Source organism: Salminus brasiliensis, chromosome 12, assembly GCF_030463535.1.
Source record: "Salminus brasiliensis chromosome 12, fSalBra1.hap2, whole genome shotgun sequence".
NCBI classification, from domain to species: domain Eukaryota; kingdom Metazoa; phylum Chordata; class Actinopteri; order Characiformes; family Bryconidae; genus Salminus; species Salminus brasiliensis.
Window position 1 is genome coordinate 22,443,625 of NC_132889.1, and position 19,200 is coordinate 22,462,824.

Sequence of the window (19,200 nt, forward strand, 5' to 3'; positions counted from 1 at the left end):
GACTGGTGCAGAACCAACAACACATCTCTGAATGTGGACAAAACTAGGAAGATGGTTGTTGACTTCAGGCAAGTACGGTGGTAACCACCCCCATGCTTGACATCAGTGTCAAAGGAAATCACGTTCTCATGTTCTATAGAGGGACTGTTTAGAGGATCCTGAGCAGCTGCATCACTGTCTTGTTTGGGAATTGCAGCATCTCTGACTGCAGTACCCTACTGTGAATAGTGAGGACAGCTGTGAAGATCATTAGGGTTTCTCTCCCCTCCATCATGGACATTTACACCCCACGCTGCGTCCAGCATGACTCGGGAACAGTCGGGAAGTGGAACACGTATTTTAAGAGCCACCCCTTAAAGGTAAAAATGCTACATAATATTGCATTAAAGATGCATACAGTTGTTGAGTTTGGAGTTGTCCCAGGATAGCAGTGGTGCCACTAAACAGTTTTTAAACAGTTTAAGACTATAAACGTATTTTTAAATGCCAGGGTTGCGCGAGTAGCCCCAGTACATGCCATTTTTATGCAATGTACCTGAAACCAAACGTCTCCCACACTGTTAGCTCCTTAAGGAACTTTAGGAAGTTCAATTTGAAACTGTGGAGGAACCTCTTACAGCACTTTGAGGAACTTTCGAGGAAATATTTTTAGAAGAACAAGGTTCCTTGAAGGTTCCCCCACAAAACATCCTAAGAGGTTCCTTCACAGATTCAAACTGAAGAAGCTCCAAAAGTTCCTCAAGTTGTTCCCCACGCAGTTGTTCACTCACCTCATCAACATTGCCTTTTATCTCCTCCACTCTGCCTGCAAAGAACAGGAAAATGGCTCCCTGGAGAAGAGAAAGAGTGAGAAAAGGGGACTTTCAAAAGTACTGCCAAAATACTGTCACAGCCGTCCTATTCAGAATCAGATCTCCACATGTGTGTAGGAGAGATGGAAAGAGACAGAAATACCTACGCGTGGGTACCGCTGCTGAAAAGGCTTAAGCAGTTTCTCAGCGTCGGCTACATCCCCCTCACCTGTCCCTGTACAGACAACATCAGCACACATTCAAATGATCCGCTTCACACTCTGCTCCACTGCACGCATAACATCATCCACCATCATTACCAAATGTACATATTAAAAGGAATCCCACACTGATTCTAACACACTGAACTGAACTACACACCATTAGGTATGTTTTAGTCACAGAAATGAACATTTCTTGTATGCAGAAATCTTGTATCTCCAAAAATGGCAACTTTACAGGAGAACGGAAAACACTTATTTTCAATAATAGCATTTCTATTGGTTCATTCATCATGACATTTTGACTCAGTAAAAAACGGCCAGATTCACAGAAACGTCAAAAATAGAGTGATACAAGGTTTTTGCACGACAGTGCAGATATACTACTTCTATTGGCTATTCATAATGAAATTTTGAGTTATGTTCTAATCAAATCATGTGTAGCAGGACTATGAAGGAGTGTGACTGTCACCTAAAATAAAAGAGAGGAAGGTGTAATAGCAGAGCAGCAGCAGAGCACACAGCATAGAGCGCAGGTTATGGGACGTGGCTCCTTCGCACAGCTTAGAAAGTCCATATTCCTAGATACAAAATACATAAAATTAACGTAAATATACAAACTTCACAAAACATATTATTGTCCAGTTAAGTCAGATCACGGGAAGTACGGCACAAATGAGGCTATTACCTTATCCCCAGAAAAGCCTGCAAACTCCAAAACTTTGAGTATCCGAGCAGGGAATAGAGAAAGTGTCTGTGGGATAAATACATCATTTAAAAACTTGGAATAACTGTTTAAAACAATTAACCTGTTTTGTTGTATTTACACGTTTGAAACAATTCTAATTTAATACTATTCATTTTACAACTCCAGAGTTTTTAAGTCATTGGGAGGAAACTGTAAACATTGAGAGCTGTAGATGATTCCACAGTAATTGAGAAAGCGTTCAACATCAAGAACTTAATTAGCTTTAGTACTTAGAAAGCAGCAATCTAATCCTGAGGGAGATAACTACAAAAAAAGTACAGTATAATAATTTCATCATATGGACAAATGTATTGGGACATCTTCATATTACATCTACAGAAGCTTTTATGACATTCCATTGGAAATCCATAGTCATTAACATGGAGTTGCCCCCATTTGCAACTTCCACTATTCTGCTATTCTTGCTTTCTACAAGATTTTGGAGTGTGCCTGTGAGAAGTTTTGTTTATTCATCCAGAAGTGCATTTGTGAGGTCAGACACATATGCAGCACAAGAACTAGTTCATCCCAATGGTGTTTGTTGGGGTTGAGGTCAAGGCTCTGTGTGGGCTAGTAAAGTTCTTCCACACCCAACCTTTATGGATCCTGCTTTGTGCACTGGGTCACAATCTCTCTTGCTGGAACAGAAAAGGGCCTTCCTCAAACTATTTGCTCAAAGTCGGCAGCAGGCAATTATCTAAAATGTCATGGTAAGCTGAAAGCATTAATATTTACCTTCATCATAATTAAGCAGCCTATAGGCCAACCACTGAAAAACAACCACTTTAGCATTATGCCTCCACCAAACTTTTCAGTTGCCACAATGCAGGAAGGCTTGCATGGAGCTGCTGTGCCATGAAAACCGATGCCTTGAACTTCCGGTGCAGTCTCTGTGCTGATGTTAATGCCAAAAGAACTACTGAGTCAACAGAGCTTTGGCGACTATTTTGCACTATGCACCTCGCCAACCACACTCTGTAAGTGTACATAGTCTACCACTATGTGGCTGAGTTGCCATGGTTCCTAAACACTTCCACTTCTTAATAATACCACTCACAGTTGATGGTGGAATATCTACATGAGGAGAAATTTCAGCAACTGACTTGTTGCAATGGTTGCACCCTACTACAGTACCACACTTGACTTCAGTGAGCTCTTTAGAATGACCCATTCTTTCTCTGTGTGTAATGTACGTAAAGGCAGACAGCGGTATGTCCCAATACTTTTGTCCATATAATGAATCCTTTAAAAACTAGTTGCTCTCAAAAAACTTCAAAATATCAACTAAAAATGTAATAAAATAAAATTTATATTAAATATAAAAATGGGTGTTTAGTTCTACCCTCAGTCATATACAGTAAGAACCTCATCAAAAGGCTGGAGCAACATACCAAGTTGAAAGCACCAATTCCGAACGCCACCCCTCCTTCCAGGTGCTTGTGGTTTGGCCCTTTAAAAGAGCTGTGAGACTCGATAAAGGAGTGGAGCTCCCTGTGTGTGTACAACAATATTCAAGTCATTCCCAGAGTGAGATTACTGTGGTCGATGGCTGAGCAGTTCAATAGTGACTTTTCTGAATGAAGCTTGACTGAAGAATGGAAATACAGCACTCACTCTTCATGTGGCAATTAAAAAATAAAAGACGTCTTTAACTAAACTGTAGTGTGTATTGCCTCGCCTCTTCCAGAGGGGGAAAAAAACAACTATATATATATATATATATATATATATATACACACAGACACAGACACAGACACACAGACACAGACACACACACATATATATATATATATATATATATATATATATATATATATATATATATATATATATATATATATATACATATATAATATTATATATATAATATCATATTATATATACACACACACAAGTTGCTCCACACTTACTTGTATATGAGGTAGCTGTTGCGCACTTTGAGTCCACCTTTGATGAAACTCACCATGTTTTCATCCTGTGAGCAGAGCGAAATAGAGCAGACAAGTGGAAGAAAGAGTGTTCATCATATACAGCAACTTGCAAGACTTCTTTATATAAGTATTATTTCTATAATTATTATAGATCACTCCTTACATTTAGTTTGACCTTTAAATGGAAAAAGAAATTACGTAAATGTCTTGTTTTTATTGTAAAATCTGGCCAAATTCATATCAGTTCAAAATTACTTTAATTATAATTTCATTAAAAATAATGAAACTGCCTACATTTTTCTTAATTTGTCCTTGTGCGAAACCTAACGCTACACATTTGTCAGTGCAGTCCATTAGTACAGACATGCACACACACACTCACTGCATCACAAGCCAACCAGCAACCAGTAGACCCCCCTTCTTTCACATAAGTATACAGTAATGTCCTTGTACCTTTATGCACCAAAAATCAGTTCTTTAGTTCAGTGATCTTCTTCACAGAATGAGACTTCACATCATGTAATTGCCCTGCTATTAATAAAACACCCACATCTACAGTATAAAAGCATAACATCCGCAAGCCCAAATTGCAAATTAAGCCAGACAGCGGAGAGTCTAAATGAGTAGATGTGTGCATGAGTGGTCAGTCGAATTTGGTTGAATTGGTTGGTTCAATCTATGGTTCAGTCTGTGCGTAGGCTGTAGAATTATGAACTGTAGCTTTGCTTAATTTTCAAATCGATTTCAAATCAAGTCAGTATTGTTAGCTCTGCTGCCTCATCAAGTGCATTTTGAGAAGAACAGGACTTTCCTAAAGGAGGATTTCGGGTGCAATAAAACAGAATTTGAAAGCCTTTATTTGCACATTTTAAGTGGGTTTTAGGAGTGCAGTTGCAGACACACCACAAGTTTGTCCCTTATGGTTTATACTTACCTCAAGGGAATTGATTAAGTGATCTGCATTCAAATCCATTAAATATAATCATTTTACTTAACTCAGAAAATATGGTGAGGAAAAAAAAAAACCTTCACTGAACACCACTGCATCCATCTGAGAGCCATGTTAACAATAACTAAAATAATCAAAATGGAAAAAGAAATGTCAACTGGACTAAGTAGGGAAAATGTATTCCTTTAAAAGAACACATTTGTTCATCACTGGTCTAGAGCAGGGTTTCTCAACGATGGTCCTCGACGCCCCCTGCCCTGCACATTTTAGAGCGTTTCCTGCTTTAACACACCCACTTTGACTTAATAATGGGCTGTTAATCAGCTGATTAGTTGGATCAGATGTGTTTGGAGCAGGGAAATAGGCAGTGGACCAGGGCTGAGAAACACTGGTCTAGAGGTCCATTTTCTCCATCTTAAGAAACTCACCTAGGTCCACTGTCTACTTTAAATACCTCCAGAAACTCAGCAAGCCTCTCAACCTATTAAGTCTTAAGGTGAGGTTTTGCTCCCTTAAGTTATCCTAAGGGAACTGACAGTTAAGGAATTTTATGTTATGTATATATAACAGAGACAGAGACATTTGATACTTAAGGGACAATCTGAGGGTATAAATCTGACTTTTAGGAAAGCTTTTAGGGAACACGGTTTTTGTACTTTTGTACAACACGCTTAAGTGTAAGAAATGTTAGAGCTATCTAAAGGGAAATGTTCACTTTCACCCGGCACTGGTACAGTATGTCACCCCATTTGTATTCTCTATATTGGAGTATGGACTATTTTTATATTGATTTTCCCTTTAAATTAGTTTCTTCTTGTTTCTACTGGTTCATAATGTGAACCTGTGAAACTTCACCACAGTTAGTTCCAACCTCTCAATGTGATTGGCTGAGAGGCTTTCTATGAGTGCCAAAATCTCACGATAATGGCACTTCAAACACACCTCTGCAAATATCAGCCTGCCATTTTCACCTGTAGCCTAGCAACAACCAGCTGTAAAAAATACTGCCAAGTTTAACATGTCAAAGGAACAACCTTATAAATGAAGTAATAAACACCATGAGCTAACAGCAAGGTATGCATTTTATTTGCAGTCAAGAATCAAGAATGTGATATATAATGAGATATTATCATTTGCATGCCACATTAGGCCAAAGGCAGTATTGCAATTATTACACATCTGTATGTGTGTGTGTGTATATATATATATATATATATATATATATATATATATATATATCTCACTTGCCTAATATTGACTGAAGTTCCCCCTCAAGCTAGCAGATCCTCTAAGTGCTCAACAGTTGTCCTTACTTGGAGCACTTCTGGTAAGTACTGACCACTGCAAGACCTGCCTGATGTTTTGGAGATGCTCTGACCCAGTTATCTAGCCATCACAATTTGACACTTGTCCAACTGCCTCAGGCTCCTTGTCGACTTTCCCCCTCTTTCCATTATCTATAAGAACTGACTGTTAACTTGCTGCCTAATATATCCCACCACATCACTACAGATGAAGATCAATGTTTTTCACTACACCTGTACAGTGTAGTGACAGTCGGCATAGCATTCCCCTGCACCCCGCCTCAAACTGAGCTCTGGTATCAGCAGGAGTATCAGTGTGTGGTATGTGGTTGTGTGTGTGTGGCTGTATGCTTATAAGCTGTGCCCAACCTGTAAAAATGTGAGCGCGGCTCTTTGTAGCAAGCACTCAGCATAACACGCCTCAGCATGGAGCTCCACTAAAAACACAAACACATACACACACACACACACACACACATAATGAGAAAAGGCACTTGACATTCAAAGTCCATCATAGGAAAAAACATTTACCTCAGAATGGAAATGAATAATGCAATATTTGTCACTGTCAATAATGCAGTGTAACAGTAGGACCATGCAGGAGTAGAAATCAGTATGATATTTATGACCGGTTATATTTCCCCTGCTCCTCGGAAAGAAGTTATGGCCCCCATCAACACATTTTACCTTCAGTTAGATCATCTCCTGCTGCTCTGCTTGCCAGACTACCAGACCTCTTCCGAAACCTGCAGAGGAGCACAGGACAGCACACACACACACACACACACACACACTTTCTCATTATCCATTATCTCTGCCCACATATAAAAATGATATGAGCCAAGCCAGTGTTTATCAAGCTTCTCAAAATATCAGAGCTGATTTCATACAGCTTTGCAATATATTGGTGCAAACAGACTGTAACTGTTGCAGGAATAAAATGCAGCTAACTGCCGTTCTAAAGCAGAATGTGCTGAGAGCACAAAGAGCACACACACACTCACATTTACTGTAGCCCAGAGCCTCTCTCAGACCACAAGGCAAAATTACAGTCTAACATACAGCCTGTTATCAGACATGATCAGCTGTCCACCATTTAAAGCTTTTGAGACAGACCTGTGCTTCAGCCTCATGCAAACACAAGGCAAATCACCCAGCAGCACTGGCACCTCAGCTCACATTCAACCGGCCCTATTTGACTAAAGGTCAGGAGGTCACGGCGAGAGGTGTTTAGACTGCTAAATATGACACACGCACTGGGAAAGCTGACAGCAGAAAGAAAGTGTGTGTGTGTCAGTTGTGTAAAGGCTGAACAAGATTTCATAAGAACACCTGATGGAACATGGACAAGCCCTTAATAAGCCCATGTACAATCAAATAACATAAATATCATTCGGCATTAGGCTTTTTCCCTAACAGGAACAGCACTGGAATATTTTATTTTGACCAAATTTATGCATTATGATTATGCAAATACTGTATGCATCAATCAGCCACAACATTAAAACCAGCTGCCTAATCTTGTGTAGGTCCCCTCGTGCCTCCAAAACAGCTCTGAGCCACAAGCCCTCTGAAGGTATCCTGTCCTGATTGCATCAGTGAGCCTGCAGCTGGTTCAGTGGTTCTCCTTCCTTGGACGACTTTTGGTAGGTACTGACAACTGAATACCAGGAGTGTATCCTGCTTTTGTTACTGGAGTAACTGTCTCTACTGTCCAGGGAAGGATTTTTACTAGATTGTGGTGCTGAATGTTGGATGATCACCACCCCACCTTATTGCCAACTCATCCCAAAAGTATTGAAGGAAGCTTTATCATTCCAGAGCTCCACAGCTCAATGCTAGAGGGCTTTGTACCCCTCTGGCCCATGTCTGGCATTAAGCATGGAGCCAATAGTTTCATGTTTATCTGCTCCAGAGTGTCCTATTTTATTGCCAATATTTCTCTAGAGGGACTAGACTTCATTCAGAATTTCATTTGAGTATTATTCCAAGGATAATTTAATAGATTACAGTCCTTCTAATAAGACAATTATTAGAGGCACGTGTAGCATTATAAACATCATATAAAAATATGATGGTACCAATTAACTAACATACTGTGCAGCCCCCGTGTGTATGGGTGTACATGTGCGTCTTTGGGTGCTGTTGTCTTTAACACTTTGTGAGGACCAAATGTCCTCCTGTTAATAGGTAAAACAAGACATTCTGTATGAGTGAGAACATTTCTGCTGGTTCTCCCAAAAAAAAAAAAAAACATGTTTGCTTTTTGGTTCCTGAGGTGAAGGTCAGGGTTAGGTTTAGGTGCAGGATTACTTGGCTAATGCAATCCAGAAGTCAATGGAGGTCCTCACAAACAGCAACACCCACATTTACATATCTCCGTACCTCTGGCACACCTCCTGGGCGCTCTTCATCGTGTATCCAGCGCTGGCAATGTCCTCATGCTGGAAGGTCATCATGGCCTGCATCTCTAACACTGTAGCGTAGATCAGAGCATGATACATGCTCTCTTTAGACCTGTGACAGGATGAGACACATCATTACATGCATGCATTTACACCACCCCTCCACCAGTCCCATGATCTTCACAGTTATATCCACACGCAAACAACAGCAGACCCTGACCCGAGAAACCCTGACCTCGCTAAAGATGCATAAAAGTGCAATCAAATTACACTGAAAGCCAGTTGGCACTCCAGACTGGCACCCACTGAACACACATGACTCCTGGAATAGCTTAATCAGCTCTGGTCATGAGCCAAGCTGGAGCTGGTGCTTTTCTCTCATAGTCATCTCAGTTCAAGGGAACATAAAATGAGTCCCACTGTTCCCTTCTATTACCTTTGATGGAATGGGCCCAATGTTCTGCAAAAGCTACTGATGACATTATAAGAAGCTATTTATGGGTATGATTGATGGTCATCATAATAACGCTAATTATCAGCAGATATGGTCAGTCATTAAACAATTCCACTTCGGATTTCTGCTGACTATTAACAACAAATGGTGTTTTCTCATGATTCTTAACTCTTTCTTCATACAGTTGTACATAATAAATAGTAAATAGTAAATAGCAAAGCACTTTTGTAAACATTGCAGACCACATTTAAGCACCATCAAAAGTACAGCAGAAACAGCCGGAAAGTTAAATGATTCATGTCTAAAGTGTTGGAGGTTTTAGGACGAGGGTGTAGTTTTGACGACAGCATTTTGACATTATTTTAAATGTGGTTGATTCTAAAAAGCAAGTACATTTCATCTTGGGACGATGTATGTAACAATACAGAAGCCCTGCACCATGATATTTTAGCATGTTCGCTTGAAAAAGTTAATGTGGCATCCAGCCCTACCCTCAATCGGTATCGGCCACAAAAACACTGATCGTTCTATCTCTATCTCTGCATTTGTGGTGGTGTAGTGATTGATGAGGATAGCAGAGGTAAGGGGCGGGGAGGGAGGAATATATTGCTCAAATATTAGTACACCCACAAAGTTAGCATACTGACACACCAGTTACTGTACATAAAGCCCTCAGCTACATGAAAGTTACCCCTTAGAGAACTGCAATAAGCTACTCTACTAGCTATGGCAAAGGCTACTTTATGAAGGATGGTCTCGATTGCGAATTAGAGATGCTAATGAAAAATGATAATGACCTACTTGTTTGTTCTAATAACTTGTTATTAAAAACACAACACAAACTGTTAGAATATTTTAATATTTGTTATGGAGTAAATTCTGGATCCCCAGCATGGATGGGATGGAGTAATAGTAATTGTCCACAGGCCTCCTGGGACCTCTGGACACAAGGCCCAAGGCTGTTACACAAGGCCGATTTTTGAGGGCATTTCAGCACTGTTCATCTGCAAGGGCAAAAATATGTTCTTTGCTCCCCACAAAACAAGCAAACTATGACATCAGGATACAATCATTTTGGAAAAGTGAAACCAGGGATCGGTCCCAATAATTAAATGAAAAGCTTCTTGATTTGGACTACATAGAAATGTTTAACTGCATATTCAGCTACAGATCAGTTACATCCATGCTGTTTTGCTACTTGAGGCATTGCTACTGCTCAGATGAATTCACCACTCAGATGTTTTTTTTTTTTTTATATAACTGGCTCAGAGAGCAAAGCACTTGCTACCACAGCTGGAGGCAGCAGCATTTGGAAACCCGCTGTTCACTTATTCGTGACAGAATACACTTAATGGGGGAGAGCTATAGACATGTCAGAAGGGGACCTTCCCATATTACTATGTACATCCTTACATGGTTCAACCAGCAAAAGAGCATTCTAAGTAGAAAGCAGATAAATAACAAGAATTCTCACAATTTTGACCTTCAAACAAGCTCCCAACTTCATTGTTAATTGTTCAACATAGCAGATCATATTCCTAAATATGGTTTTCTTTTAAAGCATTTATAGGGACATTATCAGTGTCTTATCGGGGGGATTTTCGCTGATGCTGAGGAATGTGTGGAACTGTGATACTGGATTTTATAAGCAAATAACACAGTATATTCATCAAACTCCAATATAAGCATGTGCTCCAGTGGTAAAACGTCAATCTCAGCACAAGCTGCTGCATTGAATAGTGTAACCTTTACTAGGGGAAAAAAAAAATTCTCTAGTCACTGATGAATCTCATTCACACTATAAGATGCCACAGCACCCAATTACTTACCTATGCTTTGACGCTGGGTTGAGTCACATAAATTGCAACGTCCATATTATTAGTCAGCTTAGTTCAGGAAGCTCTGCTGCCAAAATGACAGCACCCAGTCATTCATTTCAAGCATTGAGAGGCAGTAACCGCTAGCAGTTAATACATAACTATAGTCACTATATGTCCAAAACCATCCAGACACATCCTCTAATTAGTGAACTCAGCTACTTTAAATGCTTCATTGTATAGTTCATTGCTGCAAACAACCAGCACATTTCCACAGAAAATAAAAAGAACGGGAAACACTGGAGCATCTTGGGACACACAAGAGCAATAAAGCATCCAACATTAGTACCTAGCAGCTTAGCAGTTTTAAGGGGCTTATGTCCTATCTTTTTCTTGTTTTTTAGATTTTTCCTTGAGGTGGTGGCTTAAAGGTTAATGCATCGGACTACTGATGACAGGGTTGAGGGTTTGATACCCAGGTTTGATAAGCTGCAACTGTAGGGTCCCTGAGCAAGGCGCTCAACACTCACGAAGCATGCATGTTCACTGTATCACTAGTGTGCATGTGTGTGTTCATGGCACAGATGGGTTAAGAAGGTGCTATTTGCGAATTTCAGGAAGAGAAGTGGCATTATACCATCTCTATTTTCTACCCTTGATTTCAGAAGATCCATGATTTTGTCTGCGTGTGTGTGTCCAGGTCCAAGTCATTCTGGGTGTGTTCAACCAAAGAAACACAGCAAGCAACAAGTTTCTGCTAGAAAAGCTTTCCTTCTTCGCAATCAGTAACAAACCAACCACAGAGCTAACTTTCCCAGTTCCCTTTCTCATGCCACCTCTCGCACTCATCCATGCATGTATGTATGCAAGTGTATGTGTGTGTGTCTGTGTGTCTTTGGGCGTGCACTTAGGCAAACACCTCACATCCTGGTCGAAGGAGTTTAGTATGACGCACATGAACAAACAGATACAGAGGCATTTCTGTACACTAATGCTGATGAGTCGTTCAAAGCTAAAGTTAATACCAGTGACTATAGAAACCTCTTTAAAAGGCCCCTGCACCGTCCAGTATCACTAAAACAGGAGCACTTCCACGGGTACCGCTCCTTAGGTACACATTTTGTGTGCTCTTTTCGTCTCTAAGTCACCTTCACCTGTGACCTGACGCTAAATGCTTCCTGGATTAATGTCTGCAGCATCATGCCTGTGTGCGAATAGATGTGTGTGTGTGTGTGTAAGTGGACAGACAGGCAGAACTACTCATCTTACCGTGGCTGCAGCTTGTCCAGACTCTCATTGAAGTGGTTGTTGAGGAATAAATCCAAGGCCTCCATACACTCTTCGAGACATGTGCGCAAGGACGTCTGTGTGGAGCTGGGTTGGGATGTTCACACACAAACACAATATCAATATCAATAGATTAGGGATTCAGTAACATGAGAATTCTGGACCACTATCTGACATTTTTAATGTATTCAATCTTATGCAAAGGTTTGGGGACCCCTGACCAATTGACATTTGGTTGTTTACCACTGTAGCTAATCACATATCAAACACAGTATTTTTGAGCAATACTAATGCAGAGATGATGTCTTTCATTACATAAAAAAATCTCTAAAGCATTACATTACCACAAGCATTACAAAGGCTCAGACTTCTTTTTTTGACTAGTGCTCAGACCTTGATTAGCTCATTCGGGCTGATGCTGTGTTCCACTTGAACTGGGATGTCAGAATTTCTGAGTTCCAAGTAGAAAATGTCAACTGGAACCCCACAAGTCGGATTTCCTACTGAGAAAGTCGGAAGAGCCTCAATGAACCCAGAGTTCAAAACCCAGGATGGACCACCACACATCAACAGTAATGAAAGCAGCAGTATCATGCTGCATTCACATGCTAGTCGGAAGACCCTACATCCCACTTGTGAAGTCGGAATTACTATTACATTATGTACATCAAGATGTGGCATCACTTGGCTACCAGCACCAGCCAATGGATGCCTGTGCCAGCCAACATTGCTTTAAGACTGATGAGGGGAGAGAGAGTCATCTTCCCTCCCGGAGAGATCATGGTCAGTTATGCTCCCTCAGACTCCGAATGCTGATGTCAAAGCAGCATGGCTTGGGATTCAAACTGCAACCACCGGGCCATAGTAGCAGCGCAATGGACCAAATATATATATATTTAAAAAAAAAAAAAAAATGCCTCACGATAATTGTGCATCCCTACAGAAGATTATGTTGTTAAGGCCTGAAATATGCATGTGTGACCAATAACATGTCTGGTATTAGGATTCTGTTTAACTTACAATACCTCTTTAATTGTAATTGAAATCAAAAAGGTTTTTTTCCTTCAGACATGCTGACTGCTTTATGTGTAAAATGATAATCTTTGTGCCTAACCAAATGCCTTCCTTTTGCAGTCTGTTTATCACACATGCATCACATGGTGAGGTCTGCTTCTGATGCCTGTATTTGTATTGCAATATGTATATGAGAAAGTATAAAAGTTTATTATATAAATAAAATGAACATTTAATGTTCTTGCCATAAATGAAACAAAATTTGGATAAGCTTGGTTTTATAGAAATCAGCAAAATGCAAACATATGGTCCCAGCAAGTCACTGCAATGCTGTTCCAGACTCAGACCAGAGATTAAGGTCTGGTGATTTTGCTGATCAGCTAAAGAGTTCCGGTGTTCCGTCACGTCTCTTAAACCAGACACACAAACCCTACGGTCATCCTGGATTGAGTGAGTGTCAGCATTCTTCTTGGTCAACGCTGCACTATTCCACTGTTCCACACATAATTTTAATGGAAGAGTCATAAGAAGGAAGCCATAACGGTAACCTCTTCCCAAAACTCATTGTTTGAAGCCAGATATGTTTTAGAAACAAGTCCTGGGGTCTGAAATAGAACTACGCTCAAAGTTAGAAATCTCAAGACACTGCTGTAATCCTTCACAGACTGGATTGGCACAGTCATTAAGTCAACTACTGGAGATAAAGGGATGCAAATGACTCATACAGTATACATACTCATTTCATAACTGCAAATGTCAAAATGACTAAATGACTGTGGGAACCAGAGTGTAAGTAAAAGCTAAAAAATTTACAAGCAACTTCTTACCCTTTGAAACACTGACATTTATTAATTATGAATGATCCCTTATGACACATTTTATAGCCTGGCCGAGGCTATAAAAAGACAGACCATTAATAGTGCAATAGCAGAATTGCTGTTAATTACCACAGCAAATGTAGAGATGTTCACAACAGCCAATTAATAATTACAGAGAAGAATTCATGAAGGTGTAACAGGGTCCTGTGGTATTTCTTACTACTCCTGAAATCACACCTGCATCCTCATAGAAACATATATATTGTAGGTCCACCTTACAGTGGGACAAAGCAGCCCATCTCTGTTGCCATGCAGACCTTAGCTGTTTCTGACCATAGAGATTCTAGAACTGTAGAAGAGACCACCAACTACATCTTGTCAATAGTGGTCCTGGAGGCACAAACTAACCAATAAAATACATCTAGACAATGGACTAGAGATGGCACAAAAGTTTCCCTTCTCCGTAACTGGAATCTTGGGTATCAGCCAATACCCTTTATAATATGTTTTCTTTATGGGGCCCAGATCCTAGAATAAAAATAACTTTTTACAAATAAAAGTGTCTCAAAACATTCCTTTTACATCCCCAGACCATACACTAGAAGGTGTAACGGTAGCTACATGTATTCATACCAAACCATCACGGCACAGGGTTTACAGTTCAGTGCAAACCGGTCGGCCAGAGAATACAGGATACGTGAAATTAAGGTAAATACAGTAACTTCATAAGCATGCGTGTGCGTGCCACCCATAAACCTTCAGCTGTAAGCCATTGGATTTGCACAGCATTGTGGTAACTGTAGCGGTAAAGGAGAATTGCTGTGGAAACTGTAGTCTTGCTTGCCCCCACCCCCTCTCCAATAACCCTCCTGCTATATTCTTATTTCAACTCATTAGGTTGTTTTGGATTGGACGAGGACAATGTTCTGGTGGTGTAGGACAGTTGTATGCATGTGTGAGCAGAAACACATCCAACATAATAATATTTACACTGCCTACAGGCTGTATTAACTACCTCACTTTGCACAACTATCCATTTTGTGCAATGTACCAGTTCCACTTGCAGCAAAACAACCCTAGAGAAAGATGCTACCACCACCATGCTTAACAGCAGGTAGTGTTCTTTGGGTAGAATGCCTAATTTTTACTCCTACAAACATACCTCTGGTCACTGTGGCCAAACAACTCAATATTTGTCTCATCTTAACAACTGAAGGTTGAGGGTGACTGTTCGGGTGCTCCTCCTTGTATAGCTCTGAAGACGTTGATCCATAATCATCCATCTGAGATCTGTACTGAGCTCCTCTGACTTGTACTGTGTTGGTCGATCCAATGAGTGCTGTCAAACAAACCCTTTTTATGTGGACACACACATTTTGGAACATTTAGCACCACTGAAATCACCGGTCACTGTTTGAAATGTGAATGGGAGTTCTTGTAGCACTCAACATGGTGTCTGTTTACATATATAGTCCCACCCTTCAACAAAAAGAGCCAATCAACTTGCTGGTCACAGATACGTCCCACCCTCCAATTAAATCAGCTTGCTGGTTATGCAAGTGGAGGAAGGTTGACCATATTGCAGCTCCGGCCAGACCATGTCAAAATAAAAGTCACCAATGCAAACAAAAGCAGTAACACCATATGCTGACCCAAAAAAATATGGAAAACTGATTAAATGGAAACTTAATTGCTGCTACTTTGCACATTCTTGGTTTTAAATTTTGACAGGAAAACATTTGTATTAATCTTTTATATTAGCAAGAAAGTTCATTAAAACAGTGAATTTTAAAGGCATTCTTTATTGTTGCATGAGACAACCTCTAGCTAAACTTAAAAGCTGCCATAAAATAGTTATTTGGTAACTGAGCAAATCATGATCCGAGTAATCGTTGATTCGATTCAATAATCGACAGATTATTCGACTATCAAAATAGTCCTCGGTTGCACCCCTACTTAAGAGATAAAAGAGCATCTTAAAAGTAGGCCATCAGACTCATGCTCCACTACCCCACAGGCCAACATCACATCACATAAGAAAGAAGGCCAGAAACAGTGCACACTCTCAGTAGATCAGACCTGATATTTTAACAATATCCAATATCCAATATTCATAGCATCAGCCTGATTCTGATACCCTTTGTTACTGATAATATGTGCCATTTCTACAGTGGACCTGTTAGGTCTCAGGAACGTCTATGGAGGTAAAAGGTAGGTGTTTCCAATAAAGTGGACAACAAATTTAAACACACTTAAGCACACTCATTAGAACCTATGTTTTTTTTTTATCTTACATACAAATCTTACACTGATGATATATTCACAGGCTATTTCACTATTTCTATACTACAAGCACGCGCACACACACAAACTTACACACTGCTGAGAACTGCTGGGCCCTTTGTCACGTGTAAAACTTTGGGCAACACCGCCCAGCTGTGGCATACACACACTCACAAAACACACACACACACACATTGCAAGGTGTCTCGTATTTGCTTTGAGTAACTAGCCTACAGTCCATGGCTAATTATTGCTCACATGAACAATGGCAGACATCAGCCTCCCTGTGGCCTTATGATTTGCTTTTCCCAACAGTACACGACTAAAAGTTGGTCAGCCTTTATACTGATGGGCATTTCGATTTTCATTTTAAGAGCAGCAGGGGAGAGCAGGGCACAACACAACCTATTTTGGTACAAATGTTTGAACCAAACAAGCTTTCCAACCTAAATACCTAAAATATCTGAATCTAAAGACGTGCGATTAGTGAAAAGACTGTAACGGTGAATGTATTTTCAAAGAAAAATAACTAAAATTGGCATGTCCAGCAACCGGAATGCCATTAAAATAGGAACATGAGAAAAGCTACTACCAAAAGTAATGGAATTTTTCCTTGCCACTGCCACCATTGGCTTGCTCAAAAGAGGCTTGAACCTGGATCTCTGTGAAGCTTCGTTGTGAAAAGCGCTACATAAATGAATCTGCGTTAAACTGCACAAGGTAGGCCGATATAACCATATCCTTAAGGTCATAAATTACATCACAACACACTTTTCTGAGCATATCATGAAACCAACATTATGATGGTTATGTTTTGCCTTAAAATAACAGCTCTAAGATCATTTTGATGCTCCACTGATTTGTTAAAGGAAGAACTGCCTCAATCCACACGCTTCTTTCACTTTCAGTGATAATTCTGTATCTGCCAGCTTGTCCAGAAACACATGTGTAAAGCGTGTCCTTTAAGGGTGGTTTAAAGTGCGATTCGGACTTCCCAACATTAAAGCAGCATTATGCAAGATTTGATCATTTTTACTACTCGGCTCCACCTACAGTTGCTAAATGTAATTCAAGTTCACACCACTGCTGTACATCCAAACTTTCTGTGAAAGATCCATGTCGAGGTAATGTAACGTTACAGGATCTTCCACACAAATATGGCGGCAGAGAGGACTCGTGCAGCTCCACCCAAGTTACACAGCATAGCAGCCGGTGTTCCAGGCCTACAACGGCAACGGCAGAGACACCATTCTCCGGATTACAAGCCAGTGTATCACCAAACTTATTTAGAAGCTGATAGCTGAAGCTTTAAAAGAGCACCGAATCACCTGCATGTTTCAGTACAAGAGCAGAATGGCCATGTTTCACTGGATTATGTGGCTTTTTGTCAGTTCAACCTATCTGTATCAAACCTCGAAAAATGTGATATCATGATCGTCATTGGGTGTATGAATATCTAAGTATCGTGATATTGCACTTTGGCCATGTTGATTACCCTCAGTATGCCCTCTTCTTACACAGCAATAGAAACTAGGATCACAACAGAAATTACACAATGAGGAAGGAAGAGAGAGAGAGAGAGAGAGAGAGAGAGAGAGAGAGAGAGAGAGAACCGCTAGGCTAAACAAGTTGCAATATTTACCGCAGACAAACTGAGTCAGCAAATTCAGCTGAGGACTGAAGTGTAGCTGCTTCTGTCAGTTGACTGTGTGAATTTGACAGAAGCTAATCATCTCTCACCCTTCTCGCCAACTAGCCCACAATAAGCTGCTGTGCTGTGTTCATACTAAGCCCAGAAGCCATTAGCTTGTTTCCAGCAACAGGCTGTAACTCCCTCAGCTTATCAACAGAGACAGAGAGACAGAGAGAGAGAGAGAGAGAGAGAGAGAGAGAGAGAGAGGGACAGAGAGAGAGAGGGACAGAGAGAGAGAGAGACAGAGAGAGAGACAGAGAGAGAGAGAGAGACAGAGAGAGAGAGAGAGACAGAGAGAGAGAGAGGGACAGAGAGAGAGAGAGAGGGAGAGAGAGAGACAGAGAGAGAGAGAGAGACAGAGAGAGAGAGAGACAGAGAGAGAGAGAGACAGAGAGAGAGAGAGGGACAGAGAGAGAGAGAGAGGGACAGAGAGAGAGAGAGAGAGAGAGAGACAGGGACAGAGAGAGAGAGAGAGAGAGACAGGGACAGAGAGAGACAGGGACAGAGAGAGAGAGCGAGAGAGAGAGAGAGAGAGGGACAGAGAGAGAGAGAGAGAGAGAGAGAGAGAGAGAGAGAGAGAGGGACAGAGAGAGAGAGAGAGAGAGAGAGGGACAGAGAGAGAGAGAGGGACAGAGAGAGAGAGAGAGAGAGAGAGAGAGAGAGAGAGAGAGAGAGAGAGGGACAGAGAGAGAGAGAGAGAGAGAGAGGGACAGAGAGAGAGAGAGAGAGAGAGAGAGAGAGAGGGACAGAGAGAGAGAGAGTGTTTGCTAATCCACACAGTTAAGGCTAACGCTTCGTCAGAGCAGCGCCTCTGAACGGCTGGGTGAAACAGCTGCTGCTGCTGCTGCTCGAGGCCACTTACTTTGAGGTCCCAGGTGTGCTTTTCCCGTTGGACATGATTCTCCCTCTCTCTGAGCGCGTGCCTGTCTGTCTGTCTGTCCAGCCGAACACCTGTCAGAAAGTGGCACTCCCCGAGCCTCGGATGCCTTCAGAGGACGGGGCTGGTGTTGATTCCCGTGTTCAAACAGACCAGGAGCATTGAGCTCGCTGTGGTTTTTTTCCTGGACGACTACAGAACTTGGAGGAAGAGGTGGAGAAGAAGGAGGTGGAGGAAGGTGTGGACTGGTGTGTGTGTGTGTGTGTGTGTGTGTGTGTGAGTGACCAGCAGGACTGCTGTCGTCGTCGTCGTTGTCGTCTCTCTGGGAACAGAAAAAAAAGAAAAGGAAAGAAAAGGCTCCTCCTCGGCGACGCCGGCGTTTGGTTTTCCCCCACCGCGAACTTGCGAGGATGTGGACAGGATCCGGACTTCACACATCACCACCACCACCTAGCGAGCGAGCGAGCGAGCCGCCGTGCTCTCGGGTTAGCAGCGGCGTTATGGCTTAGCTGAGGGGAAAGCGCCTCTAGAGGGCTACAGTGGGTCTATGGGGATAATGAAGGGTTCACTGGATGGGTGTTCTAATAGTTCATTCTACAGCTGTTAAA

General features: G+C 41.3%; 1 protein-coding gene across 2 annotated transcripts in view; it reads right to left on the reverse strand.

The window, feature by feature from the left end:
* LOC140574240 (tetratricopeptide repeat protein 39A) overlaps positions 1 to 18,926 on the reverse strand; it is a 29,463-nt gene extending 10,537 nt beyond the window's left edge. The window contains exons 1-11 of one of the 2 annotated variants that reach the window (XM_072694012.1): positions 18,578 to 18,926; positions 11,890 to 11,994; positions 8,330 to 8,461; positions 6,632 to 6,690; positions 6,314 to 6,381; positions 3,671 to 3,735; positions 3,152 to 3,251; positions 1,701 to 1,766; positions 1,485 to 1,593; positions 959 to 1,026; positions 771 to 830 (exon numbers count right to left, since the gene is read on the reverse strand). In XM_072694012.1, coding sequence (XP_072550113.1) covers positions 771 to 830; positions 959 to 1,026; positions 1,485 to 1,593; positions 1,701 to 1,766; positions 3,152 to 3,251; positions 3,671 to 3,735; positions 6,314 to 6,381; positions 6,632 to 6,690; positions 8,330 to 8,461; positions 11,890 to 11,994; positions 18,578 to 18,612 — 867 coding nt within the window. In that variant the 5' untranslated portion in view covers positions 18,613 to 18,926. Of the gene's footprint in view, positions 1 to 770; positions 831 to 958; positions 1,027 to 1,484; positions 1,594 to 1,700; positions 1,767 to 3,151; positions 3,252 to 3,670; positions 3,736 to 6,313; positions 6,382 to 6,631; positions 6,691 to 8,329; positions 8,462 to 11,889; positions 11,995 to 17,664; positions 17,715 to 18,577 lie in introns of those variants that run through there. The other variant, XM_072694013.1, reaches the window with a different exon arrangement.
* Between the last annotated feature and the right edge of the window lie 274 nt (positions 18,927 to 19,200).